At 52.4% G+C, this 12,594-nt stretch overlaps 1 protein-coding gene across 1 annotated transcript in view; it reads right to left on the bottom strand.

The window, feature by feature from the left end:
• Positions 1 to 166: 166 nt before the first annotated feature.
• The window catches only part of LOC119107989 (metabotropic glutamate receptor 6-like), a 13,746-nt gene continuing 1,318 nt past the window's right edge, over positions 167 to 12,594 (bottom strand). Inside the window, exons 2-7 of the mRNA XM_037231577.1 lie at positions 12,260 to 12,350; positions 10,947 to 11,104; positions 8,757 to 9,005; positions 5,024 to 5,164; positions 2,874 to 2,997; positions 167 to 296 (exon numbers count right to left, since the gene is read on the bottom strand). Coding sequence (XP_037087472.1) covers positions 167 to 296; positions 2,874 to 2,997; positions 5,024 to 5,164; positions 8,757 to 9,005; positions 10,947 to 11,104; positions 12,260 to 12,350 — 893 coding nt within the window. The remainder of the gene's footprint in view (positions 297 to 2,873; positions 2,998 to 5,023; positions 5,165 to 8,756; positions 9,006 to 10,946; positions 11,105 to 12,259; positions 12,351 to 12,594) is intronic.

Genomic DNA, 12,594 nt, shown 5'->3' with positions numbered 1-12,594 from the left:
TAACCTCAATCATCAGAATTCCACCATGGATCTCACCTCGAAACAAGCCACGTAACATCCGACCGTTTCTCAAGTGATCTGATTTAGTTCAGGAAACCGCCCTGACTCCGATAACAGTCAGTCTCTGAACATCTGCATAGACATGCTGCAACTCAACATCCGCAGTCTAGCGGTGTTTCCCACTCACTTGATAGTTTCGGATCTTGCCCAAAGGGCACGGCGTGCTGCAGATGGAGGAGGGAGTCGTGTTCGTGTCTCCGCGCCACTTCATCTTGCTCGTGCTCAAGTTGTTCAGACTGGAGGCGGATTGGATGGCCGGGTAGAGGCGGCCGGCACACGAGCCATCGCGACCGTGATAGGGGCCGCGTTGTAGCGTTTACAACGATGCTGAATGCCAGAGTACATTGTTGGGTTGAAAGCAGTTTTAATCTAATTTTCACTGCAGTGAACATTCCTGTGACAATGAGCCAGCGCGATTCAAAGCGCTAATGGTGGCATCGACAGTGTAGTGGTTACAGAACAGAGCATGTTCTGCAGCGGAATATATTGAAGCAAGTAGCAGATGTGATGAAACAGGCTCACTTATAACTATTGTTATATTTCGAAGCGGGAAAAGACCGCCGCAGACAGCACGCTTCCTCTGCTCAGTAAATATGCTCCACAATCATCATTGTTTGATTACGTTATTGTACCTTGCACAAGTTTGATTGAGAGGCAATTGACGGCCGTCATATCTGGAAACCATGATCACGAACGACAGACATAAACGACTCGAGAATTGTGTTTTTGTTGACCTTCATCACCGCATGGCTAATGGAATAGCAGGATTTGAATGGCGTTAGTATGGCGCCATGAATGTCTGAAGGGCTTTAGATTGGCCCCCGAAAAAGTATGCACATGCTAACGGGCATACACCTCAGCAATTAAAGAGTTTAGGATCTTAAGAAGGTAGTCGTGCGTCTGGGAAACCAGATGTATGGGGCTCGATTCCCCGCGGTGCCCAACCTTCCTGCCGCGGTGAGAGGCAGGCGACGTCGTATGGCACTCGGCAGATGAGTGCGTCGCTAAGCACGCACACACGCACACAAGCCGGTGACATGCCGATCGGAAAATATCGTTGGCGTCCAGATCTGAAGAACTTTGATGGGATATTCAGCACGGACCCTATGAAGTCCCATCACATTTAAACTATGCATGTAACACATCAGCAGCTCAGCGACATAACAACGGCGCTCTCTCCCACCCTCCTCCACCCCGCCGTATCACCCGTTTGACATCGTCAGCGGGTGGCAAAACGCGCACGCTGGCAAACAAGCGGCGACACGCGCCGGGCCGACCATGACCGCGGCCGGCCAGCGCCCGATGCCTCCGGCGCCGCCCTGACCCGGCCCAGTCGGGTCGGTCGCCCCCAGACAGCGGCCGGAAGGCGGCTGGCACCCGTCGCGGGGCGGGTGGCTGCGGCCTGTCAGCACAGACGCCGTCACGCCGCACCCCTGACAGCGCGCCGCCACGACATACGGGGTGATAGGTCATATGTCGAGCGGCTGAAATGTCGCGCTCTGTTGTCCGCTGGTGGGACGTTTCGAGGATGTGCGGAATGTGGATCGCGGTGCGTCGTGCCAACCGCTTTGGCGGTGCTGGCGGGGATGCTAAAGAAGGTCTCGAAGACAGATAAATCAGTAAATACATCATACAACGTCCCTTGGCCGCCTCACGTACGCATCGACATTCATGACTTCGATGTTGTTAAAATGATAAATGGTAAGGATTTTTGTTCTGTTTTGTTTTTGAACGGCACAAAGAACCGATGTCCAACGTCCTTGTTAAGCTATTTGTGCCACTTAAAAATTTGAGATTTAAAAACTTTCACCTTTAAGATATCCCAAACATACTTTCACGTAGACTAACACGGAGTTTTAGCATCACGGATGGAATAATCGTACGGACTGTCGGGGCCTTGTCTGTCGCATTAGTAATATACGACGCTTCTGGCGGCTAACTCCTCAGCGGTTTCCAGGTGATATGGAGGCCTGAGAGCGACTGGATGACGTTTTAATTTCAGTCACATGCACGTCAAAACCCGGTTTTTCTCCTGGGATCTATTGGGATTCGAACTGAGTCTTCTGATAACAGAACAACACTCTGCGAACTGTGCTAACCGAGAAGTACAAGAGCACCTGACATCTTGATCACCTGTCTCCATAACACCTGATGACGGCGGGAGAATAAACTGGCCGAAACGTCGTACACATGATAGCACAGCAGACGAGGACGGTAGTCCAACCAACAATTCCATTGATCATTTCTATACTATCTTCGATCATCCGTGGGTTAGCACCGGGCGGCAGTCGGGGCTCTCAGCCGTGCCACAATATTCCAGTGCACGAGTAAGGTATGGGCACATGAAGCAGTTCGGGCCTCCCACATCGGCTGAATGCTAACTAAATGGCATTGCAGTGCATTGCAAGACTGGCCCTTTTCCAGCATAGCAAGCATGTTATCGTGAGGATTGCCGGGGCTGGATTGCGACTCACAATGAATACTTCACGCCGTAAAGGGATTATGTGACAATTTTCCTCGCCTCATTTTTCACGCAACGGCCTCGTTGGTGCTCAGCCGACTTCGACAATGGGTTACGGCATCCTGCAAAACCATCAGAACATGGTACTAGTGGTACTGACCGATCCCGCAACGACATTATGCCTTGGGTGTTATCTAGCTGTTACGGTACGTGGATTGTGGGCCACAGGAGAGAACGACGGGAGCTTTCTTTTGAAAGTCTGCCGCTGTCAGCATGTTCGTATTTGCATCTGGTGCTCTGGTTACCAAGCCGTCAGCGCCATGTTTCGTTATTGTCTCCTGTCAGTACTCACCTTTCGACCCATTCACCGATTTGGTAGTATTCGTACTTCCCATCCCTCTTCTGGAACTGGTAGATGTTGTAGAAGCCAGTCGCGTCACCGTTTTCGTCGAAACGAACTTGTCGTTTCTGCTTACCTGAGGACACGGTACAAACAATGCAAACGACCCCCAAAAGCTCTGTCATCTCGCTATCGCAAGCTGGCCATCGACACTCTCTAAAAATGAAACGCGATAACACTCGAGTCTGAAGCTCCACATCCCGAAGTCGTTCGGGTACTTCTCTCGGCAGGGGCCATGACGGTGACCCCTTGCCCTCTCCCAATACAACTGCTCCCGCTGGCGCTTCTCAGCGTCTGGGGAGCACCAGCGGGTCCGCTGTGTGCCGTAATTGAGCGTCTGCCTCCGATACCGGCCACGTTCGATCTGTCGTCAGCACGTCTGTCAGCACTAATCACAGCCCAGTATTCGCCGTACGACTACAAAGTCACGTGCCCTGTTACGCCACGCGCCAGCTGACGACGATACCAGGATTTTTTGGCTGTGCTCGATCTATCGTCAGCACGTTTGAAGGCATCAATCACAGCCCAGCATCCGCCCTACGTCACGTCACGTGACCACAGTCACATGGCCTGTTACGCCGCGCGCCGGCTGACGATGATGCCAGGACTTTTTATCAGCCCGTCAGCACGAAGAAGTCTATGTCTATGTTTTGTCTATTGTCTTGTCTATGTCAAGTCTATGTCAAGCGCTACCAGATTAAGGAATCACTCTGAAGCGGGAGTTTGATTTGGTAGCCCTTGCATTGACGATTACGTTAGGTGGGATCGGGCACTTGGCTCTAATTTTGGGGGAAATGCGACGTGAGGTAGATAAGGAGGGAATCCAAGTGCCAAGAGAAGCAATGAAAAGGTGAATGACGGTGGTTGGCGTGGTGTAGGGTTGCGTAACCCAGTAAATTAATAGCGTTATAAGTTAACACTTAAAATGAGGGGTAAGAAATTGAAATGAATTGGAAATAGGCAGAAGCACTCAACATACAGATGGGATAGATGATGGTAATATCTGAGTAGAAGCCACACTTCCCGACACCCCTTTGCACGCAGTGTCCCGGCGGTAAGCCAGAGTTGGTGTGTGGTCTGAAGCGAAAGGTAAAGAGAGATTGGAAAGTAAAGTTAAAAGCTTTCCCGTCAGCCCACACATCGCACGCACCATCAGCACGCATGACGTCACACATTCCAGCTGAAAATCGTGCTGACGACGGATCGAACGTGGCCAACGAAAACTGATAACCGATGATCAAGATGTCTATGTGAGACGCCCAGCCGCCAAGTGCCATCACATATCCACCCAACGGCAGTCGGCAGGGCCGATCAATGCCCCGTCATCGGACGGGGGCGGGCGGCAGCATATTTGCTCTCGGCGACGGCGGCCGGACCAATGCCCGCCGGAGGCGGCGGCGGCGGGACCTCGGCGGCCGGGTCCCGCCGCGTGCCACCGCCGGCCCGCTGGCGCTCCCCGGGGACCCGCGCAGCTGGCCCCGCACTGAATGAGATGCAGTCGTCGCGCCGCGGTTGATCTGGGGCAGGTCGGGCGGGAAGGAGGGAGGGCGGAGGCGGGAAGAGCGCCATAAAAGGTCGGGAGGGTCGGCCGCGGGCGACCGGCGGATTGAGTTTGACTGGGGGATCGCCGTGGTCCGGGCGAATGGTCCAGTAAAGAACATGAGCAGGGCTATCGGGCGCGCTAGCACGCATGACAGCGTCGCGTGCAGACGATTTGGCGGATAATCAAATAAATATAGGCGGCGTTTATCTAACACTCACAGAGCAGAATCGGGCGGGCTATCCAGTACAACGACACATAACAGCATGGCATGAGACGGATTCGGAAGACCGTCGAACAAAACTGGGCTGCGTTTTAGCCCATCCGTCAGGGCCTGAGGAAGTGCTAGCGACTTCAGGGCCGTTTGCGTCGCGCATTATTCATAATGGTGCAATGCATCTTTGACATTTTCTGGCGACTACCGACATTACATTCATTTATCAACGCACCGCATTTGAATATTTCACGCCTCTCCAACGCCTCGCGCGCGTTTCAATCAGGAGAGTCAAAATCTGCTACCTCCCCCGGGACGATCGCACCTGACTGATCGCCATCCACTCACCGATGAAGGAAACGTTACGGATGTACTGGAGCAGCTCCTGGCCGGCTGGCACCGGCCGCAGCTCGTCGCAGAGGCGGATCGAGCCGCACTTCGCCAGGATCATGTTGTGCAGCGCGTGGGCCAGCGCGTACACGGCGTCCACTGGCGACAGAACGGGCGTCAGCGGCGGCAGCACGCACAGACGTCGGTGATACCAGGACTGGTGTCAGCGGCGGCAGGACGGGCATCAGTGGGACAGGATGGGCGTCATGATGACAAGGCAGGCGTCAGAATGACAAAACGGATGTCAGGGGCGGCAAAGCAGACGCCAGGGGTGGCCGCACAGGTTTCGGACATCGCAGAGCTGGTGTCAGGGGACAGGACAAGTGTCAAGGGCCGGACAGGCGTCAGGAGGACAAGATGGGCATCAGGCGGGCAGATGTTGCGGGGCCCAATGAAGACGTCCGGCGGGAAGGAAATGTGTCAGAAAAGGCAGGACGTTTGTCAGGGGCCACAAGTCCGGTGTCAAGACCGGCCTTGCTGATATTGGAGAGCAGGATAGCGTTAAGAAAGACGGCAGGGGCGGGTTAGGCACCAAGCGATAGGGCAGATGCCGGGAAAAACACGACAGGCGTCATGGTCAGGACAAAATCCTCACTTTAGCGAGGTTCCAGCATCTAAGCCAAGAAAGGATCCATTGACGAAAACTTGAGATCTAAGTTCTAAGGAGAGTGCTCCACATTCGTACGTGGTTTTGATTTAATAATATCTGATGCTAGCTTCAATATTTTCACTCCACATTCGTGTGTGGCTTTGATTTCATCATATCTGATGCTTACTTCAATATTTTCTACACGGAAAATTCCCATAAAGCCAGTTTTCAGGCATCGGAGCGCCGCCTCAAACGTTGTGGTGATCCTGGGACCCCAAGGACCCATGTCTGCACCAATGCCACAGGACCTGTTTAAAATGATTATCTTGACCTTCCAACATTCAGATATTGGATACCGTTCGGCATTCTCATTTGAAAAGGAGATTCCGTTCATAATTACAAGTGTGACAAGCTTTTGTCTTCCAGTTTACGGATGGATTGAGACGATATATCAGCGCCACGGATGGAATAATTGCTCGGACTACCGTGCTCGTCAGGTGGGTTAGCGTAGTTTACACACTAGACAAGGACGATAATCCGAACAATGATTTCATCCGTGCTGACTTTATATTGCATACTTGGCGACGAAACAAGCTATCGCTTACTGCACGCCAGCGGAAAAATGGTACTTAGAGCTGTTTCAAAGGTCCGAACCGGGAACAAATATGCCGGTATTCATTCATTCATTCAAGAGCGCAGCTGGCTGACGCCTGCAAATCAGATGTCGATGTATCCTGTCCAAATGATCCGAAACCGCGGAATAGCCCGTTGAGTGGTTTATCTTGTCATCCGTCTTCAAGTGCACCCAAGATAAGCCATCGCAGATGTTACTCCACGATAAACAGCGGCTTTGTTTAAGTAGTTAAACGTTCACCGAACAAAAGATTCATTTGGTCTTTGGTCCAACGCGAAATGCGAAATACAAAGCATTAAAATGCTTCTTAGATACGCATGCAAATATGTTATGAGTCACGTGCCACAAGTATTTTTATTTCTGCCACGCGAAAATTCCGATTTTATTTGCTCTCGCCATCGGGTACACGTACCATGCCATTTAACATGGCATCCAGCCAACATTCCATTCGCAGTGATGGTGATTGTCGAACGAAGCTTTCGTGGCTTATTCATGCCAGGTGAGAGCTCGCAAGCCAATCCAGTCATAAAGCATTGCAAATCGGTTGCCGAGAATCTGTTCCACTCAAGTGTGCTCTCAGGATTGTAAACCATCAATGGATGCTTGTGGAGAAGCGAGAACAGCCAGAGCAACGAGATGACGAGATACCTCCCCAGGCTTTGTTGCTTGTCAACACAAGGCCTCAACCAATGCCGTCTTCCCTTCCTACCCGTTATTTCGCACGATCCCGGCTATTTTGACTCTGCTCACGATTGCCGCCGTATTACCCCATTTATCCTTCGGGCCGCCTTTCCCAGCTCGAGCTTCCCCAGCCCGCCCGCCCCCACTCCGCCCGTATCAACAACGCACGTCGGGTCGCCGTCGTTATCAGCGCATCAGAAGCCGCGCCGCGCGGCGCCCGCAATTTGCAAAACAATCTGCCGCGGACGCCGCGGCTTCAGTGTCCCGGCGGCGTGGCTGAGCCGGCGCGCTGGCACCCATCGGCGGCGTCGGCGGGCGCGGTCGGCAGCTCGCCCTGCTGATGACCGACAAATGGCGACGATACGTTAGCGCGCGGAATTGCACCGAAGCCCAGACAGCTCATTTATAGGAGTTAATATTAGACGAGATTAGCATGGCGCGTGCCGCGGCCGGCGTCTCGGCGGTGGGGGCCGGGCGTGTTGTTGTGCTCGTCCGCCGGCTGCTGCGCTGACTGCTGCGACAGCGCGTTTCGAGCCACGCCGCCGCTAATTTCCGCCCACGCGTCAGGATTTTCGTCCTGATGCGCGGCAGCAGGGAGAGAGGCGCACTGCCTGGAGGTGCCGTAGAGGTTTACGCGCGCGCCTGGGCTCGTGGCTGCGGCGAGTGCATGCAGCGGATTGAGAGGTACAATTTACAGCCGTTGTTGCTCGTGTCATGGTGCTATTCACGATCAACTGGAGCAGAACAAGTCTTGAATGTTTTGATGCGGCTCGTTTAACTGCGCTGCTAAACAGGGTCGTCATAACAGATACAGATGCTTGTAACGGCTACATCTCCATCGTTAAGACCGTTTGAAACGTTTCAGATACTACAGAAGGCGATTATTGAAGATTAATGGGGCGTGCATATGGCCATATAGCTTCTCGGAATTATTCGTAATACGAGGAAAACGGATGCCTTCTGAGCCGACGCAAGCAACATTTATGGTCTCAGCATGTAAGCCTGAAGTTTGGAGTAGAAACACGACATGGAGTTAATCTAAATAACTGGTTGTCACGATGGTTAACAGATTGCGTATACATATTCATCATCTATGTCCACTGACCTGAGCTAAACTTTTCGAGGATTTTTGTGCTGAATGTGCAGATATACTGGCCAAATGAAGGGTCCATCCTACCAATGACAGCACAAATAGTAGAACTAGAAACCGAATAACCCAGCATCGTGTACACTTGCACGTCGCACTGTCGAAAATTGAGAGCAAACGCAATCTACGTCAGTTTTGCTGTAACGTATCCACTGTGCATATTTAGCTCGGTGAGTATGAGCGTCAACATCATGAAGGAACACCCACAATTTTTTTCTCCAAAACGCTTGAACTGCTGTGTACACGAAATAGCCCCTGAGATTTCCCCGAAATCAGATGCCGTACAACATGCAATACCAAATTGGAATACTTTCATATACGCAACTTAATTTACCCATTAGAACACTCTGAGAGAGCATGATATCAACACCCTGATTTGAAAATAAAGGAGATCAAGGTAGCATGTTAAGGTTGTACCTTTTCCAGTTATAATTTCCAAAGCTATTATATCATCCCCATGAACAATCACGGAGGCGAATAAGCATGGTGCTAACGATGATGGGATAAAGCAAATATTTCCACAACTGCAAAAAAATCATAACTAGGTGCGGATATTCACAAGTTGCAGCTAAAAAGCCACTAAATCTGACCGGATCTGATGGAAGTGAGTCACCAGACGCGACACACGCACTCCTCTCACCTACAAACGGCACGAGCCCCTCCTGCTTGTACTTGGTGAGTTCCTCGCGGCCGCTGCACCTGTTGCCAGCTCTGTCCGTCTTGTCGAAGGTGCAGTTGAAAAGCTGGCTCCAGAACTCGCGGAACCAGACGTTGCGGCAGTTGATGTTGTTGATGTTGTTGTTCATGATGTTGCGCTTGCGCGACTTTCCGGACCTGCAATCCCCGGGGCGCACCCAAGGCCGCAGCAGCTTGAAGTACTCGTCGAACCCTGCCGACCGACGCAGGCATCAGTGCCGAGCGGTGCGGAGAAGGCCACTAGTGTGCGTGGGGCGGGGGTATATGGCCGTGCTCCGCGATGCATGGAGACAGTTGTCATTTGCTAATTGCTGTCTGCTTGCCGCAGTATAGCGTGGCCGGTTTTATTCCATCCAACAATACGAAGATAGCTCTGCCGGTAGCTGTGTAATGGCCACAGCTGAAGTCAAGCGGTGCCCACTGAACTTTATGCTGGACTTCTAAACCAGCTTAGGATTGGGTAATCCGTTCTACTTCTTAATTATGAGGTAGGTCTTTTCGTGTGCACGAGCGACAAGTTCAATACCACACCTTTCTAGACACACGGAAAGACAATGTATTTGCTAAAGTATTAGCTTTCTTTGCTCTGAGACGATTGGGAGCTGAATTTCTTGTTCACTTACGATAAAAAGACGCTACGTTCTCTCAAGCAATCGACCCGGATGCTTAGTTATAATCACATCATTGGTGCTCCAATGGTACCTATAGACCAAGGCAGTCACAATAAATACAACTGCGCCGCCTTCGACGCAGTGGCTTCTTTCGGGTGCGCCATGCTAAGGAGCGTTCTTTCCTGCGGTCATGACCTCTTTCACTGCTTTGACTTGGCACAGTGATCGGTGCACGTCATGACCATCCACACCGCGGCGTCTGCTCTGAGGCAGTGACGGATGCGGTCTTGAGGAAAAAAGACGCATGCACACATGGCTGTGGCGCTCTCGATGTGCGGTGTGGATACAGTGGTCAAAATACGTGGCGAACATTGTAATCGTGTTAGTGGTAGCGAAGGGATACTCTTTCATATGTATCCTACCCCTACAGATGGGCTTATTGACTCGGTCTGGAATGCCAGCCGTAAAATGCCGGCGGCATGGCATCGGGCCAACTATGCTTGCACGCGTATTCAATTCAGCGGCCGCGTGTTCTGGATGTTGAGCACCGTCGATATCATCACTCACCATATCTTTGTGTTCAGATTTCCCATATTTTTTCATCCGTTAGGGTTCGTAAGGTCGGAACTCAAGGAAGACCCAAAAACCTTTCAGTCAAGTCACGTTTGCTACAACGCTTAGAAAGACAGTTGATCACATCCGCGCAACGATGGCTGAAATAGCTCATCACCATTGAGCTGTTTGAAGCGATCGTCGATTGAACAGCAGCCTACATCGCGAGAGGCTATTGACAAGAACACCACTCATGCATGACAGCACTTCATACGTCACGTGGAGTGTAATCGCAATTACGTTCAAATTTCGAATCAACTCTCGGCGTAAGAGAAACTTAGACTTCCGGCCGCGCAAGACCATAAATTTCGTCCCACCCCAACGACATGGGGCCCACTAATTGCCAACCGTGGCCGTGAGTAAGTTATGCAAGGATTGCTAAAAAGGAACGCATTGTCTGCAGACCAGAAACTCCGTAACTTAATAATTGCTGGCTGGCATCGAAGCACGGCTAATTTGTTCGGACATGCCCAACTGACGTTATCTGCCATTAACACGCAATGTAAAGAAAATAAACAAATAATTCCTCAAAATACCAAAGCACTAAACACAAAACGCTGAAATCACAGCATTGCATGACACGAGACAGAAAAAATGCAGCACCCCCGCTACTTGGGCACTTTGAGCCATACGCGCAGGACAAAACAACCCACCGAAAACTGTAACGATGTCACATTCCCTGAACTTCCAAAGCAAGAGAGCACCCGGTACAATAAATAGCAGGCCTCGACACTGCTTTCTGTGAACAAAACTCGTCAGATATTCCAACTAAATACCGTCGAGACACTAATTCCTTCGCCCCCCCCCCCCCTTCACCTCCCCCCCCCCCTTCTAACCTCCGACGTCAGCCAACCGACTTGTGCATACCACCACATTCGCGAGCGCCCCCCCCCCCCCCCTCCGCCACTGACCGGGGACAGTCGTGCGCTGCGGCAGGATGGTGATGGCGCCCTCGGCCACGTGCTCCTGGTTCCTCACGGGGTGTACCTTGGCGCCCCAGGAGTCACTGGCCACCCAGAGGAAGCGGTCGTGATGTTTGGCACGCAACGGGCCGCCGCCAGCAGCTCTCCTGCAACCGAGGCAAGGGTCAACGGGAAAGTGCCGGGGTTCGAAAACCGTCACGCGACGCATTTTGTGCGGCTTGCCCGCAGACATAACGGTGTGCATGCCGCACGACGCAGATTGTGACGCTGAGCACGGAATCAGGGCATGGCTTCGGAGGGGAACTACATTAACTTAAAGATTAGAGGCATTGCAGCGACAATGACAAACGCCCGCGGACAGTGTGTAGAACCCATCAGACATAACGCCTGGTGGAAAGGCGAAGACTGTGAGAAGACTAACACCTGATAGAAAGGCATTACGAGAAGGCAGGTGCCAAGCCCCGTTGAGAGAAACTCCAGCAGGGAGTTGAGAGCACGAGACCGTTAAACAATAAAACGGACGCTCGGGATGGAAGGCGCTACGAGTGGCGTGAAAAACTTGCCGTTGGATTCAGCAGCCACTCAGGGTAAGCCCGCATCTGTTGTTGTTAGCTAACAAAACTTGCAGTGAAAGCGTCACGTTTGGAGCAAAATCCCGCGCTTTATAGTAAACACATCACAGTTTAGACGACGAGAAACGCAATGACGATAGAAATCGACGCCTGATGCTGCAACACATTTCAAAGCTTGACGATATTTTGTTCTGTTTTTTTTTCGGAAACGTACACCTGGCTGAATTACAGTTACAGCAAAACTAAAGAGCATCCTGCATGCTTAAGTGCTCACTATAGGATGTCTGCAATAATTCTGTCAGCCTCCAAAACTGGAGCGACAACCTTTTCACCATGGAAGCTGACCTGAATGAGCTCTGTGTTCTGACTACGACCAGAGACTAGTCTAAAGCTAGTGCTATCGCCACCTGTGACAAATACAAACAAGTTCTTGACCCGATCGACCTGATTTACCGTGGTCGCTGCAGAGTCGCATGTTTGGATGGAAAAGTAAACCTCAGAGCGCCCTCGCCCTCGCTCTCGCCTGACCGCCGCGCACCATGGTCCGCGGCGACAGGCGCACGGCGCTCCACTCCGCTAACAATAATGGCCGGCAGGCCCATGACATGTGCATCTGTTGTGTGTTAGTCACATCAGGACATCTTCAGTCCGCCACCGCGATGGCATGGGCGACGCGAGCCTCGCGCACTGCATGGGAATTGATCCAGAGCCCTCCATCCGACATCCCACGTGCCGGAGCCGATTGCACCGCTCCGCGCCGCCGGCTGCCGCTCCCCATCCGTCTCCTCTTCCCCCCGCAGCGCCGCGGCGATGGAAGCACCTGCACCGTGTCAGCGCGGCCGTGAAGGATGTGGCGGAACAACAACTCGCCCCGCTCCACCGCGTTGTGCGCATGAATAAACAAGCGGACGCTGCCGGCGGCTATCAGTGTGGTGGTGCCTTATTCGCAGCCGCCGGGAGGCATGCGAGCAGCCGACTGCGGCGGCTGCCGCGTCGGTCCCGACCGGCAGGGTCGGGACCGGCCGAACGGACGGCAGCCCGCGCTCGATCCCGACCGGCAGGGT

Source organism: Pollicipes pollicipes, unplaced genomic scaffold (assembly GCF_011947565.3).
Source record: "Pollicipes pollicipes isolate AB1234 unplaced genomic scaffold, Ppol_2.1 Scaffold_6686;HRSCAF=7923_pilon_pilon_pilon, whole genome shotgun sequence".
NCBI lineage: Eukaryota > Metazoa > Arthropoda > Thecostraca > Pollicipedomorpha > Pollicipedidae > Pollicipes > Pollicipes pollicipes.
Note: the sequence above shows the minus strand (reverse complement) of the source record. Positions and strands in the feature narration are given on the sequence as shown.